General features: G+C 38.4%; 1 protein-coding gene and 1 long non-coding RNA gene across 6 annotated transcripts in view; both read left to right on the plus strand.

The window, feature by feature from the left end:
• Window positions 1-301: 301 nt before the first annotated feature.
• The window catches only part of ddhd1a (DDHD domain containing 1a), a 107,697-nt gene continuing 88,235 nt past the window's right edge, over window positions 302-19,763 (plus strand). Inside the window, exons 1-5 of one of the 5 annotated variants that reach the window (XM_089120025.1) lie at window positions 302-443; window positions 1,239-1,861; window positions 5,773-5,949; window positions 12,736-12,831; window positions 18,964-19,092. In XM_089120025.1, the coding sequence (XP_088976151.1) occupies window positions 1,291-1,861; window positions 5,773-5,949; window positions 12,736-12,831; window positions 18,964-19,092 (973 nt within the window). In that variant the 5' untranslated portion in view covers window positions 302-443; window positions 1,239-1,290. The other 4 variants (XM_089120026.1, XM_089120027.1, XM_089120023.1 and 1 more) reach the window with 4 other exon arrangements.
• Window positions 12,838-17,003, plus strand: LOC148973436 (uncharacterized). The gene is made up of 2 exons (XR_016146617.1): window positions 12,838-16,505; window positions 16,940-17,003. It is a non-coding gene; the product is annotated as an uncharacterized LOC148973436 (long non-coding RNA).

The raw sequence follows: 19,763 nt of genomic DNA on the forward strand, positions 1-19,763 counted from the left end.
GTAATACAAATTGAGATGTGTTTTCGTGTTTCATGCATCAAGCCCATTTAAGGATCCTGGGTGGCACTGGCAACCCTAATGTTTAAGGTTCAAACTATATATATATTTTTTTTAAAGAAAATCAAATAAATAGCAAGAACCTAAAAATCATCATCATATTTCATAATTTGAAAGAATTACTGCACATCACAGCCATCATAGCGTCTATTTAAAAACCTACAGTTCTTGAATTTTTTATGCAAAAATATTAATTTGAATTAACAGCAATTCACCGCACACGTGTAGCCTCGAGCGCGTTCACGAGTACGTGCGCGCTCCCGCAGGTGAAGAGCCCAGGAACAACAAGTTCAGGATGCGTCCGTTGTTCCGTGACCGCTCACGCACGGCGTGGGCTGTGACGTGAGATCGCGTCGCACATCCCGCACTTGTCAGTGTGCCAGCAGGTCAGTGTATGTCCCTCCACCCTCAACATGGCTGGAATACTGCACAGGCTTATGTTTCTATTTGTGACACGGACTGATTTGTGGATAAACAGAGCGGAAGAGCGTGATTCTGTGAAATGACGCGCTCCGGTTGACGGCAGGTTTGCACGAGCAAAATCCGGTATAGTGCAGGAGGAATCAGTGCGGTGTGTCAGACCGGTTCTTCTTCTTACCTAGTCGCTGTAAAACAGCCAAACGGCATGACATAGACTCGTTTAATGTGCGCTTAAACGTGGGTGAGTTGACTTTTTATTGTGCTATGACGTCTTAGTGCCAGGTAAGTTAGCCAGCTAACAAAAACACATTCTGACATCGTTTTGCTAACGTTCTGAAAACGTCGTTCCTAAACGACAAGATTTGGAAACGTTTTTAAAACATTTTCCTTCGTGTTTATGCGAACGTTCTATTTGATCATTTTGTAAACATTGTGCGAATGCTACTTTTGAATGTTTTCTGAACGTTCTATTATGACGTATACACAATGTTTTTGTGCTAACATTTGGAGAAGCCCAGGTAACTTTGAACGAACGTCACTCCCTGGAATAACTTTTGAGAGAACCAGCTTAATGACATGTCATTTAGATGTTAGATATTAGTGTCAGGTTATAACCCTTGAGGTTTAGCCCTTGTTAAATGACGTCACTGAGGTCAGCTCCGATTGGGACAGCCGCTCCACAAGCAAGGAGTTATGAGCGGTCGTACTAAGAAGACACGGTTTATTAACAGTCCTGGCAATAAACTGTCTTTTGGCAATAGAGACTGGAGCGATGACTTCATCAGGCTCTACGATGAATCCAGTGGGAGAGGGATGCACGCATTGCAGCCAGAGAAGAACACACACACTTCACCACGGGACAGAATGGCGCTGAGACTCAAAAGTCCTGATTCGGACATCCTTCCCACGGGCCATCTGGACCTAAGCACAACTTCAGTCGCCAGCTACTTCCACAACTCCGACACGAGCTACTGCACAAGCCCTGCCTCCGACTACCAGGAAAAGAGCCGTCTGCTCGACGTCCGGAAACGCTCCAGCTCCTCCAGACGCCGGTTCGAGGTGGTCACCGAACTGGGACCGGAGGAGGTCAGGTGGTTTTACAAGGAGGACAAAAAGACATGGAAGCCCTTCATGGGGCACGACTCTCTCAGGATCGAAGTCATGTATCGCGTCTTCAGAGAGCGAAACCCGGAAAGGGTTTTAAACCGTGGTGGAGAGGAGCTTCTCGAAGATGATGGTCTGGACGGAGGAGACCCGTCACTGGAGACGCATGGAGACCAGAGGCATGACGGCGTGGACGTCAGTGTCGAAGCGGTGTGTGTGAGAGGAGGACTCTATGAAGTGGATGTGAGGAATAAAGAGTGCTATCCGGTGTACTGGAATCGTAAGTATTGCTCATTGATGGATGCAAGTCAGTTTATCAAAGCAAAAGCACTTAAAAAATCATCCTGTGTGACATTAAAAATTTTTTAAAATGGAGACATTGGAAAATATCTCATGAAACCACACAATCATTGAATGAAACAACAACAAAATGCACAGGAAAATAGCCTAAGTAAAATAATAAAAATGAATAAATGGTTAAATGACACACATCTAAATGTTACATAATCGCATGAATGAATAAAAAAAAAAACAGAACAAAGAAAACACACACACACACACACACAAAGTTTGCTGTTAAGAGTCCTTTGGCCCTTCTGGTGTTAGTGAACACTTCTAAGCTGGAATGCTTGAAAACATGTGCATCATTACCTGCCCTGTCCACTGAATTATTAATATTCGTCGGTGTCTGTGACTCCTGGAGCTTTGTTCACGTCAGGTGAGAAGTACGATCTTTAAAAAAAAAAATTATGACTTTTTATTGAGAATTCTCAACATTGCAAACAATGTATGCAAATAGGGATGGGCAACGATTAATCGCGATTAATAGCATCCAAAATAAAAGTTTGTGTTTGCATGATATAAATGTGTGTGTGGTGTGTGTATAATTAATTTGTATATATAAAAACCCACACATGCATGTATATATTTAAGAAAAATGTGTTCTTAATATATTAAATATTTATACATAATATTAATTATGTATAAATATATATAAAGTATATAATATACATGCAAATATTTCTTAAATATATACATGCATGTGTGTGTTTTTTTATATACAAAATAATTATACACACCACACACACACATATTACGTAAACACAAACTTTTATTTTGGATGCGATTCATCGTTGCCCATCCCTAATAAATACCCTTATGAATTCTTCCATCTGGAGGACGAAATCGTTTTAAACCACTAACAAAAAACAAATGAACAATGTAAAAAAGTATTCGTAAGATGGAAGTAACTTTTGTGAAACACTTGAACATAAACTCTCAGGAAATAAGGACCTCTATTCTTCTGCATGATGATTAACTGCATTAGGGGAATCACTTCTGGACTTCTGTCTGGTGAGGTGTGTGTGTTGCCAGTAATTTAGTGTGTAAATCTTTTACAAACATGTACCCCGAATGTTAACACGGACTCAATATATAAGATTTGTAAAACAAAGTCATCAAAGACCGATCAGCGCTAACCTTGGACAGTCTCCGTAGAGACGCTGCTGGCTATTTTTACAAATCGTCTCCATATTGACATTAATATTCAGCTTGTTATCAATCACACATCCAAATTTTGTTCCAAAAACACATTATTTTTCACATATTTTACATTATTACAGCTCCTCTCTCCCCAGTCTGGTTGAACATCTTGTTTTTCGATGAAGCCCCTCCTTCCAAAAATGTGAAATAACATCCCAATTTCGTTCCAAAAACACATTATTTTTCACATATTTTACATTTTTACAGCTCCTCTCTCCCCAGTCTGGTTGAACATCTTGTTTTCGATGAAGCCCCTCCTTCCAAAAATGCGAAATATGCTGTGATCGGTTCGCTGGCCCAGTGTGTTATGATTGGCAGCGCTTCGTGCGTGTTCGGGAAATGTCCCGCCCGATGCCAGGACACCTAACTTTACTTCACTATATTTCTATTAAATCCTAATCTAATTAGGACAAATTATATATTGTTGGAAAGGTCTAAGACTTCTAAATAGATATTCTACCCCTGTTTTGTGTTACAAATTATGTAGGAAGAGTAATTGATGAATTTATGACAAGAGTGCACCTCAAAAAATCTGCATCATAACAGCAGTTTTGACCTTTGTGACAAAAAGTCGATGCACCCACTTTTAATCATTGAAACTTCTGTTTTTATGCTAAAAGTTCACAATAAAAATATAATCTAGTATTTTGGAATAAAAAATAAAAAATTATAATATAATATTATCCTCTAACAATGATAATATTTATCTTTATTATCCTCTAAAATCTAATATTATAATATTATATCACCTTTTTATTATATCACATATTTTAGTAGTTATCATAATTTAGGTATCATTTGAAAGCTTATAAACTCAGAATTCATCCTGTGAAAACTGTTTTATAGTTGAAAGTTGCGTTACCATAGAAACGGTACTTATTTTATCAGGCTCCTCCCCTTTTGGGCATCATTATAGTTCATAATTTATGATCAAAACCTTTTCTAATCTTGACAAAGCTGATATTGTCAGAAAGGTCAGAGTCTCAAGGTTCCAAATTTTGTGACAGAATTGATATTTGGACAGAAATATATTAATTTGTTAAGGCAGAATGTATACAACTAAATTCAGTGGAATTCAATGGCACCCGGTGGCTATTTATGGTACTACGCCTAAACAAAATCTCATGGGAACTTCAATTTTTGTGATATCAACTTCAAATTTGGAACATAGCTTTGATTTTAAAGAAATTTTAGAGTAAAAAATGATTTTGTAAAATATATATTTTATATAAAATAAAAAATATATAGTACAGTATATTTGATTTACTGTAAATTTAAACTTCCATAACTTTTTCATACTTTCATTTTTTGAAGTCTTTTCACTTCAGCAATATTCTGATGAGTGTTTTCTTTAAAACAAGACCAAACTTGGGTATATTCCAAAGCATTGTTAAATTACAACCATTTCAGTTTGAATAGTGCATTTTAACCCCCATTCTCAAAAAGGGGGGTGACAGCTAAGGGGTTAAGGATGGCATCCATTTCAAAGCAATTTCAGCCCGATTCGGACCCTGACAATGTTAACAAACTAGAGGATCGTGCTGAATGGATTTCAAGCACGAGAGGATCGTGCTCGTGAATGATGTTTTTTGTTATGTTCACCTGCTGTTATCCACCATTTAATCAACATGACATCATGACTTTTGCATAAACATACACGCCACTTTCAAGTCAAGTAGCGAGTTATTTATATGCATTTTTAACTATCCGCATGTATGTCTACGCCGTTAAATGTCCGAGCGAAACAAAGCAAAATGTAGATCTACATCTGAGGAGTGATATTTTTTTTCCTAGGATGGTAGGGGAAGACTCATAAATGCTATTAACCCCAGTGACGGGTAGGTTCAGGGACAGTGTTGGGTTAGGTCGTATATTCGTATATACAGTAATATAACGTTAAGTCAACGGCGCTCATAAACACGCCGAAAAGCGATTATGCGTGTTGATAGCATGCCAAAAATGGAAATACGAATTGGCGTGTCATTCATACGCCATTTCATGAGATCAGTCTGATTTAATCGGAAAACTAAGGTAATACAAACAGTAATCGTCCACAAAACCATGGTTATTTTTCGTGAGGAGCTGTGAAACGTCTTACAAAAGCAAAAGCAACAGAAAACAAGCTGTTCTCCATAAAAAGTGCAGCACACAGATAAACATTGAAGTTATAATGTGCAGGAACAGTGTTTAAAATAAGCTTTAACCACTCCGAGTTCGTCAGTTTTGGGAACGTTGTGGAAAGCGACAGTGATAACTCTCTCTTCTCTAATGCAGTTCAACCAGGCCTCGTCCACTGTTGGTGTAATCCGTGCGTGGGGATTATTTAAATGAGTAACATTATGACTTCATAAGAGCCGGAAAAATCGCGTTGTTGTCCAAACGAGACGTTCTTTGTAGTTGCTGTCAATCGTTTTAAATAAAATACAATTTCCCACTTGTAAGCTATGTAAACCTTGCAGATATTTATAATGCTCAAACAGCAAAATGACACCCTAACTAAAGTTGAAAAGGTGGAAAAGCATAAAAGGGCCCCTTTAAAATACAATTTACCCAATGTTAATGCATGTTTGATTGGTGAATGTTTTTTTTTCTTACTTATTTTCTGTTTCCTTCATTGTTATAGCATTATATTATGTCTCCCACCTTTAGAACAGGATTGCATCCCTGTCATGAGAGGCCAGTGGTTCATTGACGGCACATGGACGCCTGTAGAGGAGGACGAGAGCGAACTCATAGAGAAGGAACACCTGGCATGTTTCCGAGGACAACAGGTACAGGACGCTTTTGAGACTGACACGCTGGCCCATACCGTGGACCGAAAAGATGGTGAGCGAATTCACTACTAGCACATCATTTGGTAAAGAGAGAGCATTCCTCCTGTGTCTGAGGCTGTTTCTTAGCTTAGAAGAATTTGAAAAACAAATGAAGGATACGTCAGCACAAGGTTTTGTTCGTGACAACGGCACACCTGCCCCTATTCTCGGTATCTGTTGAAAGTGTGTGACTGTGTGTGTATGTTATAGCGTTCGTGAACATCATCAGTTTCTAAAACATCATGAGAACATTTACGTCAAAGGCATTTTACAATATATATATTTTTTGTTCCAGTTATATCCATACACTCACAACATATTTTCTTTTGTCAAATCAACTTTATAATAATTTATTTAGTTGAGATAACTTATTATTTTGAGTTTCTGACGGTTAAATCAATCTCCTTCATTGTATTAACTCACTTTTTCCAGTTCAATCAACTTAAAATTTTAAGGCAACCCAGGTTACTTACTGTTTTAAGTTAAACCAACAATATTTTTTTACAGTGTACAAACACAAGCCCCTTTTTCACTCACTGGTGCTGGTGCCGAAGCCTTACACACTGTGTGTTTCCATTGTTTCCATCAAAATGTGCCCGTACTGAAAATCTGCTCCAAACCAACCCCTAAAACTGGCTCGTCTCAATCCAGCAAATACGGGGTGTGAAATTATGTTACAAAACACAATAATGCATACAACTGGATAGTTAAAACAGTACATAATGTTGTATTGCACAGCAGTTCAGTCACTTCAGCGTAAAAAAACACAATTAAATGAATTACTAATTTCAAATGGGCATTGATTGCTATGGATTACATTCAGTAGGCATTTAAATAACTTCCGACTGAAGAAATACTGAATCAATTTGTTCGAATGTTAAAATATTTGATAATAATGTGTGTAGTTAAACTTCTGGGTTGAACATCAACAAGATGGCATAGTGCTCCCAATTAAGATTTTTTTTTAATATTTGCATTACATTTATTTTCATTTAGCTTTGAAAAGTAATCCACAATTGAGTGCCCATCATGGTGATGCTAATGAATCGGAAGTCTTGTGCATTCACAGAAAACAGCTTTCTTCCACGTTGCAAAATAAGTTGAATAGGATAATGGCGTTCAGACACGACTGGGACTTTAGAGATATTCAATGAGACAAAAGCCAACTTGAGGATAAAGGAGAATTTGCAATAGACTGTCAGAAACAGAAGGTGTGACCGCAGAAGAGAGGACGATGATACTGAGAATGTCCTCAAATTACGCTTTTGCAAAAAGAAGAAAATCTGAGTCACTGTGACTCTTCTTCACATTGAGACGTTACAACAGGGTTTAAGTAGATCTGCCATTATCTTTCTCCTCCTTTATGTTAAGCTACACTACATTTAATGTTCACTGTCTTGCAGGGAACTTAAAGAGTGCTCATGGGGAGATGAATGTAGGTCGTGCGCAATTACACCCAATGTGTGTTTAAACATTGAGTCACAAGAATGCCCTCTGGAATCTAGCTTTTAATTATAAGTAAAGAACCAGAAAAACTTGCCTATTCTGCCCCATTCGGTCTCTGCAAATCTCTCAGCTGCACTTTTACACTTTTTGTCCTACCAGCCAGGATAGCAGATCATTTTCACCATCATGGAGTCCCACAGGGTTCTGTACTGGGACCGCTGTCGTTCTCCGTCTAAATCACATCTTTCAGCTCTAGCTTATTTTATTTTCAGTCCAAACTATTTTATCTGAGTGGCACTTTTGATCACATGACACACGTTTCCCTCAAAGTGTTCACAATCTTCAAAAAGTCAATCTGCCAAAAGCTTATTTATAATTGACTGCATGAGATACGAGAAAGTGTTTCAACATTCAGAGAGTTATATTATGCACACATCTTTCTTTTATATGCCACACTTTAGTGCTGAGGGGTATACCGGTTCATACCGAAAACCGAAATGAATTTTTAATAATTGTATTTCATTCGCTGGCGGCGCGGACACTTTACAGTGTTGCACTTCTAAGCAGCGACTGCGAGCCGGTGCGAGGCCGAGGGTATACATCAGTGCTCTTGTGTTCACACTATAGGATTTTGATTTGCAAATCGTTGAGTTTGAAAAAATTGAGTTAATACAATGAAGGAGATTAATTTAATCATCAGAAACTAAACATATTATGTTATCTGAACCACATTAGGCTAATTATTTAAAGTCTAGTTCACACTACATGATTTTAAGCCCGATTTGCAAATCGTTGAGCTCGCCGACAGGTCAGGGTGTTATCGCGTGCAAATCGCGGGGGATTAGCGGACGATGAACGCTCGCGAATCTGTTGGTATGAAAGAGTCAACAACGCATCGCAGACGCCTCGCCGAGGCCAGAACAATATCTATCATGCTAGATATCCAGAGCTGCGTGACTCAACCTCAGTGATGTCATGAGCTCCAGCCAATCAGAGCAAGGCATGGGTTGAGGTCACCGGGTAAATCTTATTTTTTCTATTTTTGCATTTTTTTTCACAGAGCAAATCATCGTGCAAGTTTGCAGCACTAGTTTCTGTCTGACGTCCATATTCGCGTGTTGTGTTCTTTGTCTTCTTCGCTGGGTATTGACGCGCGTGCTGTTTTGCGTCATTTCCGGTACGATTTTTCATAACAAAACGTGGTTTGTAGACAAGACAGAATCGTTGGGTGACAGAGTTGTTGTCAACTGGTGTAGTGAGTTATCTCCTGTTGCGGATCAATCACGTTGTGTCGTGTGTGTGTGAACAGCTCAACAACTTGAACACTCCTGATTTCACAGAGAGCAAACTGTAGTGTGAATCGCACAGTTCAGCCCGACGTTTTAAAATCATGTAGTGTGAACAAGGCTTTACAGGGAAGATGAATGCTGCAGAGCTATGGCGTTATTTTCCTGTCAAATGTCGAGAGCGCACTAGTGTAGCGCGAAAGTACATTAATATAATCCGCGAGTGCGAATTTCTCTGATCGCGGAATATAATATGCCGCGCTCACGCTCTCAGATACACGCTGCTCTTGTAAGAATAGGTCTATTTAGATTGTGGATAACAATTTTAGGTTATAAGAATGTTTTCCGCGTTTTTAAAGGGACACTGACTCCACCCATTTGCATTAAGATGTCCATTGTTATAAACCCAGTCGTACTATTGAATGGTCGTGCAACACTCTCATTTTCCCCTTAGATGAGAGAAATCTGCTCTTTACCCTTTTCACTTCCTCCTACAATGACCGTGACTTCTGTGTACTGTTCCATCCCTAGTAGTAACGTTATTTCTTGGTTATAAGAACGTTATTCAAAATGTTGTTTAACGTTCAGTTCTCCCGTTACATAAACGTTGGGTTAACGTTCTTGCTTGGCTGTAAGAACGTCATTCAAACGTCATTAGAACGCTCAGTTCTCCTGTTATATAAACGTTATTAAGGGCCAATCCCAATTCTACCCCTTACCCCTTCACTTTCCCCTAGCCCTACCCCTTCGCCTTCCCCTTGACCCTTGAAACAGAGTGGCAATGCGTAGGGGTGAAAATATTCCCCTAAGAAATGGGACACCACTACGCCTCCGTTAAACGTCATTATAAGTCGTCGCTAGCGCCTACGTCACAGGAGATGCGCCGATGTTTATCACAACTTCCAAGATGCCGTCGACAGCTGCAGTTATCTCAGTCGCGTGGGTTTCAGCTATTTTCTTGCATTTATCTTGTGAAGTTCGCAGGAAACAACGGAGACGACGAAAATATGTGGGACTATCGTTAGCAAACTACAGTAATTTTAGCGATTTTTTTTTTTTTTTTTTTTTTTTTTTTTTTTTTTTTTTACAAACATTTCTGTGAAGAAACTGACTGTAAATATGAACACAATATTGAATGTAACATAAAGCAAATCATTATTTGTCGTTACAATACTTATTAAAGCCACAAATACTTAAATTTATGGGTCTTCTTTGTCGCTTGGGCAGCCAGCCTGGGTTAGCAGTGACACTTCTCATACCCCTTCGTTTGAAGTGTGCTCCCGAAAAATCTTCGTTTGAAGGGCTACCTGGCCCTTCCCCCTAGCCCTCCCCCTCCAACCAAAAGAGAATTGGGACAACCCTACCCCTTCACGTGGACGCGCAAAACGGAGGGGAAGGGGAAAGTGAAGGGATAAGGGGTAGAATTGGGATTGGCCCTAAATGCTTTGAACACCTGATTATGCATGAAAAAAAAATCTTAAAGGGTACATATCATGCTTTTAACTTATTCATTTTTACATATAAATCATACCGTTGTGGTCTATGTAAAACATAACTGCAATGCTTGGGTCTGAACTCCTCATTATTATAGCTCCACAAGCCCCTTTTCTGATGTGCGTCTGTGAGCGACCCGTTTCAAAGCGGCCCCTTTAAATAAAAAGGAGATGCGTCACACCCCGCCCGCTCTCCAGGTCGATGAGTTCATGGTCAGTTCAACTCCCGTTCGGCCATTATTGTAGTTTGATTAGAGATGTACGATTATATACGATACCTTCAAAGATCATTTTTATTCACACGTTAACAGAAGACTTGTCCATCAAGCCTTATATATTCGAGCCAGAGCGAGCGAGTTGATAAAGACGATGACGAACCTGCAGAACATCATATGGATGTATTGATATGCGAGTTAACTGTTTTGTGTTATTAGTGAACGTCGACTATTTCTCTTGTTAAAACAAGCACACTGACAAGATAAATGACTACGGTCTAATCTTACCACAAACAATCTGTATTGATAATATGATACGTTTAGAAAAGCAGCTAAATGACCATTGATGAAACTCAAGAACAATAATACTGCAGACGTGTAACGTTACTTCAAAACCAAAACAAAGAAAGACAAAGGTACTGCTAAACCATGACCACCATGTGTTTTAAGAAAGTAAAGTGCTTTATTTTTATTAACGATATTTACAGCTTATCGAAATGCTCTGTTCGTCGTCTCCAAAGATTGAAGGAATTTACCCTCATTCAGACGAAGTCGATCGGCAAACCCTTCTGTATAACGTTACTGGCGGAGGTTGTTGAAGTGGGAATCCTTGAAGTGCTTCAGGTCACTAACGTACGTCCAACAACCGAACATTTTGACTTCCTCTCGTAACTTCTGCATCATTGAGCTCGGACTACAAAATCGGAGCGAGAAATAATAATGGCGGATTGCTCGAAGTGTTGGACCGGTAGTCGATGTCCTTATTTGTCAGTTCCGATGCAAATACGGTGACGTTGTAGTTCAAAAAACATCATAGAAAACAGAAAAATCTGAACAGGTTGAAAAATATGACCAAAACAGAATATAAAGATATAAACGAATCACCTGAAGAGAATAATTTCATCTTTTCTGTACTTATAAACACTTCAAATATACAACAAAATGCATTTAAGGGCTAAAAAAGTGGATTTTGTGTGATATGTCCCCTTTAATTTTGAAAAAAAAAAACCAACAAAAAAACCGTGATGATGGATGATGATTTTTGGTCAAACGCTCAAACCGTCCAGCACTACCACACTTCTTGTGTTCGAGACATTATAGCGTAATAAATCTCCTTTTTTTAAAAATGCAGACTGCTGAAAACTGTTGACCTTCATGACTCAAATGACGCTTGGACTGGGTGGAGATAAATCGGATGAGAGAGGAATGAGTGCTTGAGTTTATTGAACACGTGGAGCTTTTCTCTACATTTCCTTCGCTCCACAATAAAGGGAGCGAAGGAAAATATACATAATACAGCCTCGCAGAGGAGTGATTGCTCTCTATAAAATAGCATTCGATTTACTGAATCATTTAGAAATAGACCATGTTTACATGCACATCATTTAATGATTTTCCTGTGTACAGAAGATGTATAATATCAGCAATTTTCTGAGATATTCTTCCTGCCATTTATTACACTGCATATTTAGCAATTGTCATTTAATCAACTTGTTCAGTCTTCACTTCTTCAATTGGAATATGACCAAATAAGATTAATAAAGCTATATTATTCAATCATTATAGCATATGTTGAGCTTGTTAACGCAGTCGGTGAATGGTTGAAGCATCAAAAACAACAGCTCTCTTAAACACTGATTTGATAAAAGACCAATTATGTTAATCTTATGTTAAACTTATCTCCTGTCATGTAAATTACAGTGAATCTTTACCTTTGCTACATTTATTGGTTTGAGACTTAAATGATTTGAGAAATGTGTCCTGGGTTAAAATCACATTAAATTCCTTTAAAAAGCCCCCTATTAAAGACTGTCTTAAGTAGGGATGAGTAACGATTAATCGCATCCGAAATAAAAGTTTGTGTTCACATAATATATGTGTGTGTGTGGTGTGTATAATTAATTTGTATAAATACCCACACATGCCTGTATATATTTAAGAAAAATGTGTTATTAATATATCAAATATTTATATATAATATTAATTATGTATAAATAAATATAAAGTATATACATGCAAATGCATGTGTGTGTATTTATATATACAAATTAATTATACACACCACACACACATATATTATGTAAACACAAACTTTTATTTTGGATGCGATTAATCGTTGCCCATCCCTTAAGTCTTAAGTGAGAAGCAGGATTTCCATGTGAAACTTTGCTTAAGTGGCTGTACTTTAGCTGAATGTTATACAGTACAACACAGTCTGGAAGTTGTTTTTTTTTATTAAACTAATAATAAAACTAATAACTAATAACACAATAGTTTGTGTGTTGTGCTGATACTGTGTAGGGTGATAGAGAGGTGTCATTGCCAATAACGTGACCATTGACTGTTTCTGGTTTGTTAGTTCTTTCCCACTTCCCCCCATTCTACCTCCCCTTTCTATTCAAATGGAGCGGATATCAGACGAGTGCTAAATGTCACAAGCGAAAGCGATGTCAAGGTACCACTGCCCTCCGTTTTTACTCCTTGTAGACGCTGATTCTCCTTTTCCGCCTTTTGCTCATTACAAACCCTCCCATTAGTTGTGAACCCAGTTTCATAAGTGTGTTTTTAGGCTGTCATGTTCTTTGAAAGTGCACACTTTTCCTATTTTTCCCTGCTGTATTTCCTTATTGTGTTACTATTATTAGAATCTGATGGATGCGTACAGTGTCAAAAGTTCTTTAAATTGTGAACAATTGCAAAAAAGGATTTAGTTTCACTCAAATTCTGGAAAATGTCACTGATAATTACAAAGAAATGTACAATTTTACAGTAAAAAACTGTATTTTCTTGTAAAATGTACTCCAATAATCTTTGTTTTATTTACAACTTTGACAATGCCAATAGTTCACAAACTTAATCACAAATTAAAATTAAAATGGAAAATTAAATGAAATTAAAATGGACTTTTCTTATGGAATATTGCAGTAGTAATAATTATCCATGATTGATTATTAGAAATGATTTGTGTTCACTCTTCCAGCAACCTGTCACTCATATAAGATCTCAGCAATTAGTTAAGGACAATAAATTAATCAATTTCTGATAGACAAAATCAAGTCCCACTCCCACCCTTGGTATATTTGTTTTGTTTTGATGCCGTTTCAACCGGATATGCGTCACAAAACCAAAGAAAAGACGATTGCAACGCCCGTTTCATGCCGAATCGACTAGACTTTATATGAGGATTCATTCTTTGAATCTTTAGTTTTATCAAACACCACTAATAATTACATGCTTCACAAACTCTACACTTGAACACAGCTTGAAGCATGATATACGACCATGACGTTTAATGCAAAATAGCATTACAGGTTTGTATAACATTTTAATGTTATATTCCTAATAATCTCTCATATTCTCTCTTTTTTTTGTGTGTGCATAATTACATATGTACATAAATGTATGTTGCGTTAGGTAAATTACCTTTGTCGGCAGTGTATAGTAGACACCCGTCTTGTCATACAAGATGTCCATGTCTTTCTTTCTTCAGTCAAAAAGAAATTAAAGTTTTTGATGAAAACATTCCAGGATTTTCTCCATTTAATGGACTTCAATGGGAACCAAACGGTTCAAGGTCCAAAAGAGAGTTTCAGTGCAAACTGTTCAAAGGGCTTTAAACGACACCACACGATGAATAAGGGTCTTATCAAGCGAAACGATCGCTCATTTAATAAATAAATAAAAAAGTTTAAGTTTTATAAGCTCAAATGCTCGCCTAAGCTCTTTTTCCGAGTCAATTCGTTCCTTTCGTTCGTTGAATGAACCAAGTGGCTCGGAAAAAGGTTCGTTCATTTTGATGAACGAGTTCGAACAGGAGAGTCATGAACGCGCAAAAGGCAGACTTAATCGCCCTCCTCTGAACGCCCTCACTTACACAGATGAGATTGATCGAGGGACTTTCACTTTACACCAATCTATAGAAACTAGGGCTGTCACTTTTATGAAAAAAAGTGTTTGATTTTCATAAGTGTTCATTGAATCGATTATAAAATCGATTTTCCATCTAAAGACGTTTCCATTTTCAACACCAAATACAGGCAAATCCACGGACACCTAACAGGCGTTAGGACGAGCGTAACGAGGCGCTTGAGACGCACAAGTCAGCAATATTTCTGATGATTTATTGGGTTTTATGATTTATGATTTAAACAGGAGCGCAACGTTCAGGGATTGAGATTAAGGCTGAATCCCAATTCTCTGTCTTACCCCTAGCCCTTGTCCCTCAAATCCGAGTGGTAAGCGCTAGTGCAATACCCCTATGAAATGAGACACCACTCGGTTACGTCATCTTGCATCGTCCTTAACTGGCGTCTGTGTCACCCGGGGCAACAAGTGTTGACCACAAACTTCTCGAAACTTTCAAGATGCCGTCAAAATGTCCAGGATTGGGCTTTCGCTTTCCGTCTTCACTATTCATTATGTTTACATGCACAAGGTGTTGTTTCAATCGGACTGAATTCATTCATTTAAATCGGTGAATCTGAATCTATTGTTGATCTAATCCCGTGTTTTCGTCTCAGTCGGGATCCGTTTGAAGCTGAATGCATCACCTGAGAAGCTGATCACGGACGTGTCCGTGTCAAATAATGTACACGCAATAAATGGCGACTGTAGAAAGCAAAAGCTGAATCCTGGACATTTTGGGTGATCTTGAAATGTGTGCAAATCAGCAATGTAACGTTAGCATAGCTTAGCGTAGCAAAGTAGCGATTTTTAAAAACTTTAAAAACGTTTCAATAAACAACATAGTTGCAAATACATAACTGTGTAGAGCACAAAACAAGACGGCCATATTTTTTTATTAATCATTTAAGCGGAAAAAACGTTCAACGAATGCAACGTGCCAGTTGCGCAGTGCATTCTGGGTACCCCTTGGTTTCAAGTAAGCTCGTGAAAATTCTTGGTCTTAAGGGGTATATACCCCTTCCCCTAGATCAAAATGAGAATTCACCTTTGGCCAAGCCCCGCCCCCCTTAGTTACTGTCGCTACATCCGTCAAACTTCATCTGCGCTCTGCATGGCTTATGCTGTAACAGCTCTTCCTGCTGAAATGTTATCAAACTTTTATAAAGCAGCAAATAAAGCGTCCGATAGAAGTAGGCAAAAGGGGCCGCAATATGCGTTCGAAGGCTATATTCAATCAAGACATACAACGCAAGAAACAACAAGGCATCCAAAATAGAGGCAAAAGCGTAACGTTACCGCTCACAGTCAAAAAATGAACCACCGCATTTCCTACTAATGGAGACGGAGGCTGGGACTAACAATATCAGGGAGCAACACTGTTCATGCAAAGCTGGGTAGGTCTCTATTCACTTCTATAATCGTTTACAAAGAAAACGGACGACACAAGTATAACGTTGTATTTATTAGCAGCGTGTGTTAGCGTATCAACAACCGGTATGAGAACTGAAATCATAACCTAAAACATTATAAAACGGTCTAACTAGTATAAATTCACACTCGGTTAGAAGTAAAAAAGATGTGCTTGTTGATCTTTGCGGGGTTTAGCTGACTGAGGACGTCCACACAGTTTAATCCAAAGATTAAAACGGTTTTGGGAAGGGAAAAAACGGACACCCCCCTCCAACCTCTCTGAGAAACGCGTATCTGTGTTACAAATGCCCGAGGCACAACGTTTAACCATATTTTGGATAAAACTATGACGGTGATAGCCTGCCGAGACCAAAAACATGAGATGCCTGTGTTGAAAGTCAATGAAGCGCTGCGAAAAAGTGTCCGACCTCTGTGGGAGCTCGTTCTTGGCTGCGCTGTGATTGGTCAATATACATTCTAGGGCGTGGCTTAGCCAAAGGTGAATTGGTATAGCCCTTCCTCTCACGTGAACACGCAAAACTAAGGGGAAGGGGTAAGACTTGGGATTCAGCCAAAGTGACAGCCCTAATAGAAACTGGGTCTCTATCCCATGATCACTGTGAAGGACTTCTGTTCTGTGTTTCGGCATGACGCTCTAGTCCTCTAGTCCTCCTTGGTTTGCTTTATGGTGATCAGCTTCAGACGCCTGTGCACAAGAGCAGCTCTGAGTCCACGCATCATAATGAACACCGATCAAAACTGGATGCATTTAGAAATGTGCATAATGACTTTGTATGGTGAAGAAAAGCTGTGGTCTAATTAGGGTTGGGTATCGAGAATCGAGTATCGATTGGAACCGAATCGTTCAAAAGTTAAAATTTCGATTCCTAGTTTCGATATTCACAGTCCGCCGAGCGGAAGAAGAAACCGCTGAACAACACCAACGAAGAAGTGTTGGCATAACCGCGCGAGTCGAACATGAGTAGCTTACGTCGGCGATCCAAAGTGTGGCTTCACTTTTCTAAAAATAACGAAATCTCGGCAAAATGCAAAATTTGTGACAAAAGGAGTATTTTTACAGAAGGAGTATTTCCTTCAGAAAGGCCGTTGGTTAGCAAGGTTAGCTAAACTTTTTTGACCCTGCCTCTTAAAAGAATCGGAATCGAGAATCGTTAGGAACCGGAATCGAAACAAGGAATCGGAATCGGAATCAGAATCGTTCAAATTCAAACGATACCCAACCCTAGGTCTAATACAGCACATCTGTGGCACGCCGTCAGAGAATCGCTTTCAGTCATCCCTCAGTTTGTACAAAGAAAAAAAAGGTTTATGGTAATACACTGATGGCAGATGTACGGGTGAAATTACAATATCGTTCATTTCAGTTATTCAGCTTAGTAGACTCGTCTATTAAAGGGTTAGTTCACCCAAAAATGAAAATTCTGTCAGTATTTACTCACCCTCATGTTGTTCCAACCCCGTAAGACCTTCGTTCATCTTCGGAAAACAAATTAAGATATTTAAGATATTAAAATCGCTCCTGCATACAGTCCATAGGCTTCTTGAGGGACTGGCTCTTGCCGTCCCCGAAAAGTCATAAAAGACATCGTTAAAATAGTTCAAGTGACTACAGGGGCTCAATCTTAAGTTTATCAAACGACGAGAACACTTTTGTGCGCAAAAAAACAACAAAAATAACGACTTTATTTCAACTATTCGTTTATTTCTCCCTCTGCGCGAGTCAGCTAACTAGTTTAATAGCGTAAGCTTCTGTTATTGTACGTCACACGCATATCACACACATGACCAGCGTCGGCCAATAGTGAGCCTACGTGTGACGTAGCTCTACGCAATCACACTACGTTAACGGACTATAGGCTCATGGAGAAGGAAGTGAATAGTTGAAATAAAGTCGTTATTTTTGTTGTTTTTTTGCGCACAAAAGTGTTCTCGTCGTTTGATAAAGTTAAGATTGAGCCACTGTAGTCACTTGGACTATTTTAACGATGTCTTAAATTACTTTTCGAGGACAGCAAGAGCCAGTCCCTCAAGAAGCCTATGGACTGTATGCAGGAGCGATTTTAATATCCTAAATATCTTAATTTGTGTTCCGAAGATGAACGAAGGTCTTACGGGGTTGGAACAACATGAGGGTGAGTAAATACTGACAGAATTTTCATTTTTGGGTGAACTAACCCTTTAAGTCTATTACTATTCAACTTGTAGACTCGTTACAGGCAAAGTGAGATATTTCAAACCTTTATTTGTCATAATTTTGATGATTATGGCCTACCGATATGAAAACATTTTCACATTTTCAAGCCATAATCATCAAAATTATAACAAATAAAGGCTTGAAATATCTCACTTTGCATGTAATGAGTCTTTATAACATATCAGTTTCACCTTTTAAGTTGAATTACTGAAATAAATGAACTTTTGCACGATATTGTAATTTGAGTTTTATCAGTATATGTGGTAAAACTAAAAGTTAAAATGAAGAGTTCAGATGCAAAAGCCTCTAAATGCCATTTGAAATTTTCTTCTTTAATGATGATTTTTATCAAACTTGTATATTTAAGTTCAGTAATTTCACTTCAATAACAATTATTATGTAATTATCATTGCCATTTAAGTGAAATTACTGAACTTAAATATACAAGCTTGATAAAAATTATCATTATAGAAGAAAATTTCAAATGGCACTTAGAGGCTTTTGCATCTGAACTCTTCAAATACCTCTTACCAGCAGTGTGGATTGCAAAAATACAAATATTATTATGTGTAATACTTAATAATTACACTTATATGTATGACAAAAATTTGTTAATAATAGTATTGTACTAATATAAGTGAACCATCAAACACAAACTGAGGGATGACATTATTTTTTGTGGTAATAAAGAAAAACGCCACAGGAACATTTTTTTCTAATATTAAAAACATTTTTTTTGCACTGCCAATCGAAACATTATAATTATATTCTGTTTGTGAAGTAAAGCAGGGCTGCTCTTAGCATCAGGTGAGCCTTTGCTGATTCATTTCTCTCTGTTTGTAAGGGAGTGTGTGTTTCAGTGTGCTCTCTACACCCAATCACTATGATCCAGTGCTTCAGCACTCCTCAGATCTAATCAGGCGCTCGTGGGAAACGCACGTGTCTGCGCACTGAAAAGCACTGCTTCCCGTTAGTGTTGTGTCGTTTACTCTGTGGTGTGTGTTACGGTACAGCCGTGTCAGTGGATGATGTAATGCGTGTTTTGTCACCGGACAGCCATCCACAGTCTGCAGTTGAGCCGCAGTCATGTCGACTGGTACAGCGACGACGAGGTGTATCTGTACAGCGACGCCACCACGTCTAAGATCGCTCGCACTGTCACGCAGAAGCTGGGCTTCTCTAAAGGTGAGTGGATCCACTGGAGCTGTGTGTGTGTGTCTGTCTGTCTGTGTGTGTTTCTAGTCTGGGTTCCTTGTCATTATTATGCGTCTCTTCAACTGTAGTTTAGGATAATTTCTGAAAAATGATGTTTAAAGGCCCGTACACACCGGGACGAATATCAGCGCGCGTCATTCGTCAGCGTTTTTCAACACGTTTTTTGTGTTCACACCCAAGCGTTTTTCGCTGACGATGAGCCGAGTGAACATGCAAATTCATTCCCTGACATTAGATGGCGCTTAATGTAAAACAGAAATAATAATAGAATACTCTACTAGGGTGATCATATTCATGTCTCAATGTTTTATTATGACAGATAGAAAAAAAAACGAATGAAATAATGATAGAAATAATGTCTTCTGTATTAGAAAAATAAATATATAAATAATAAATAACTAAAAGAAATGCCTCCAAATGTAACAAAAAATAGCTCTCACAAACTTACAAAAACGAACTAACAAAATCTATTTATATCTTTAGTTTTCATCCTCTTTATCTTGTTTTTCTTCCTCGTCCACCTTGTTTGCCCATCTATATTTTGCTGTAGGACTGATCTTTCCCAGCAGTTTTTGTTTGAAAACCAGGACATTTTCATCACTTAAAAACAGCCAGGACAGGACGTGGAAACAGGACATGTG

This window comes from Pimephales promelas, chromosome 15 (genome assembly GCF_988280905.1).
Source record: "Pimephales promelas chromosome 15, fPimPro1.hap1.1, whole genome shotgun sequence".
Taxonomy (NCBI): Eukaryota; Metazoa; Chordata; class Actinopteri; order Cypriniformes; family Leuciscidae; genus Pimephales; species Pimephales promelas.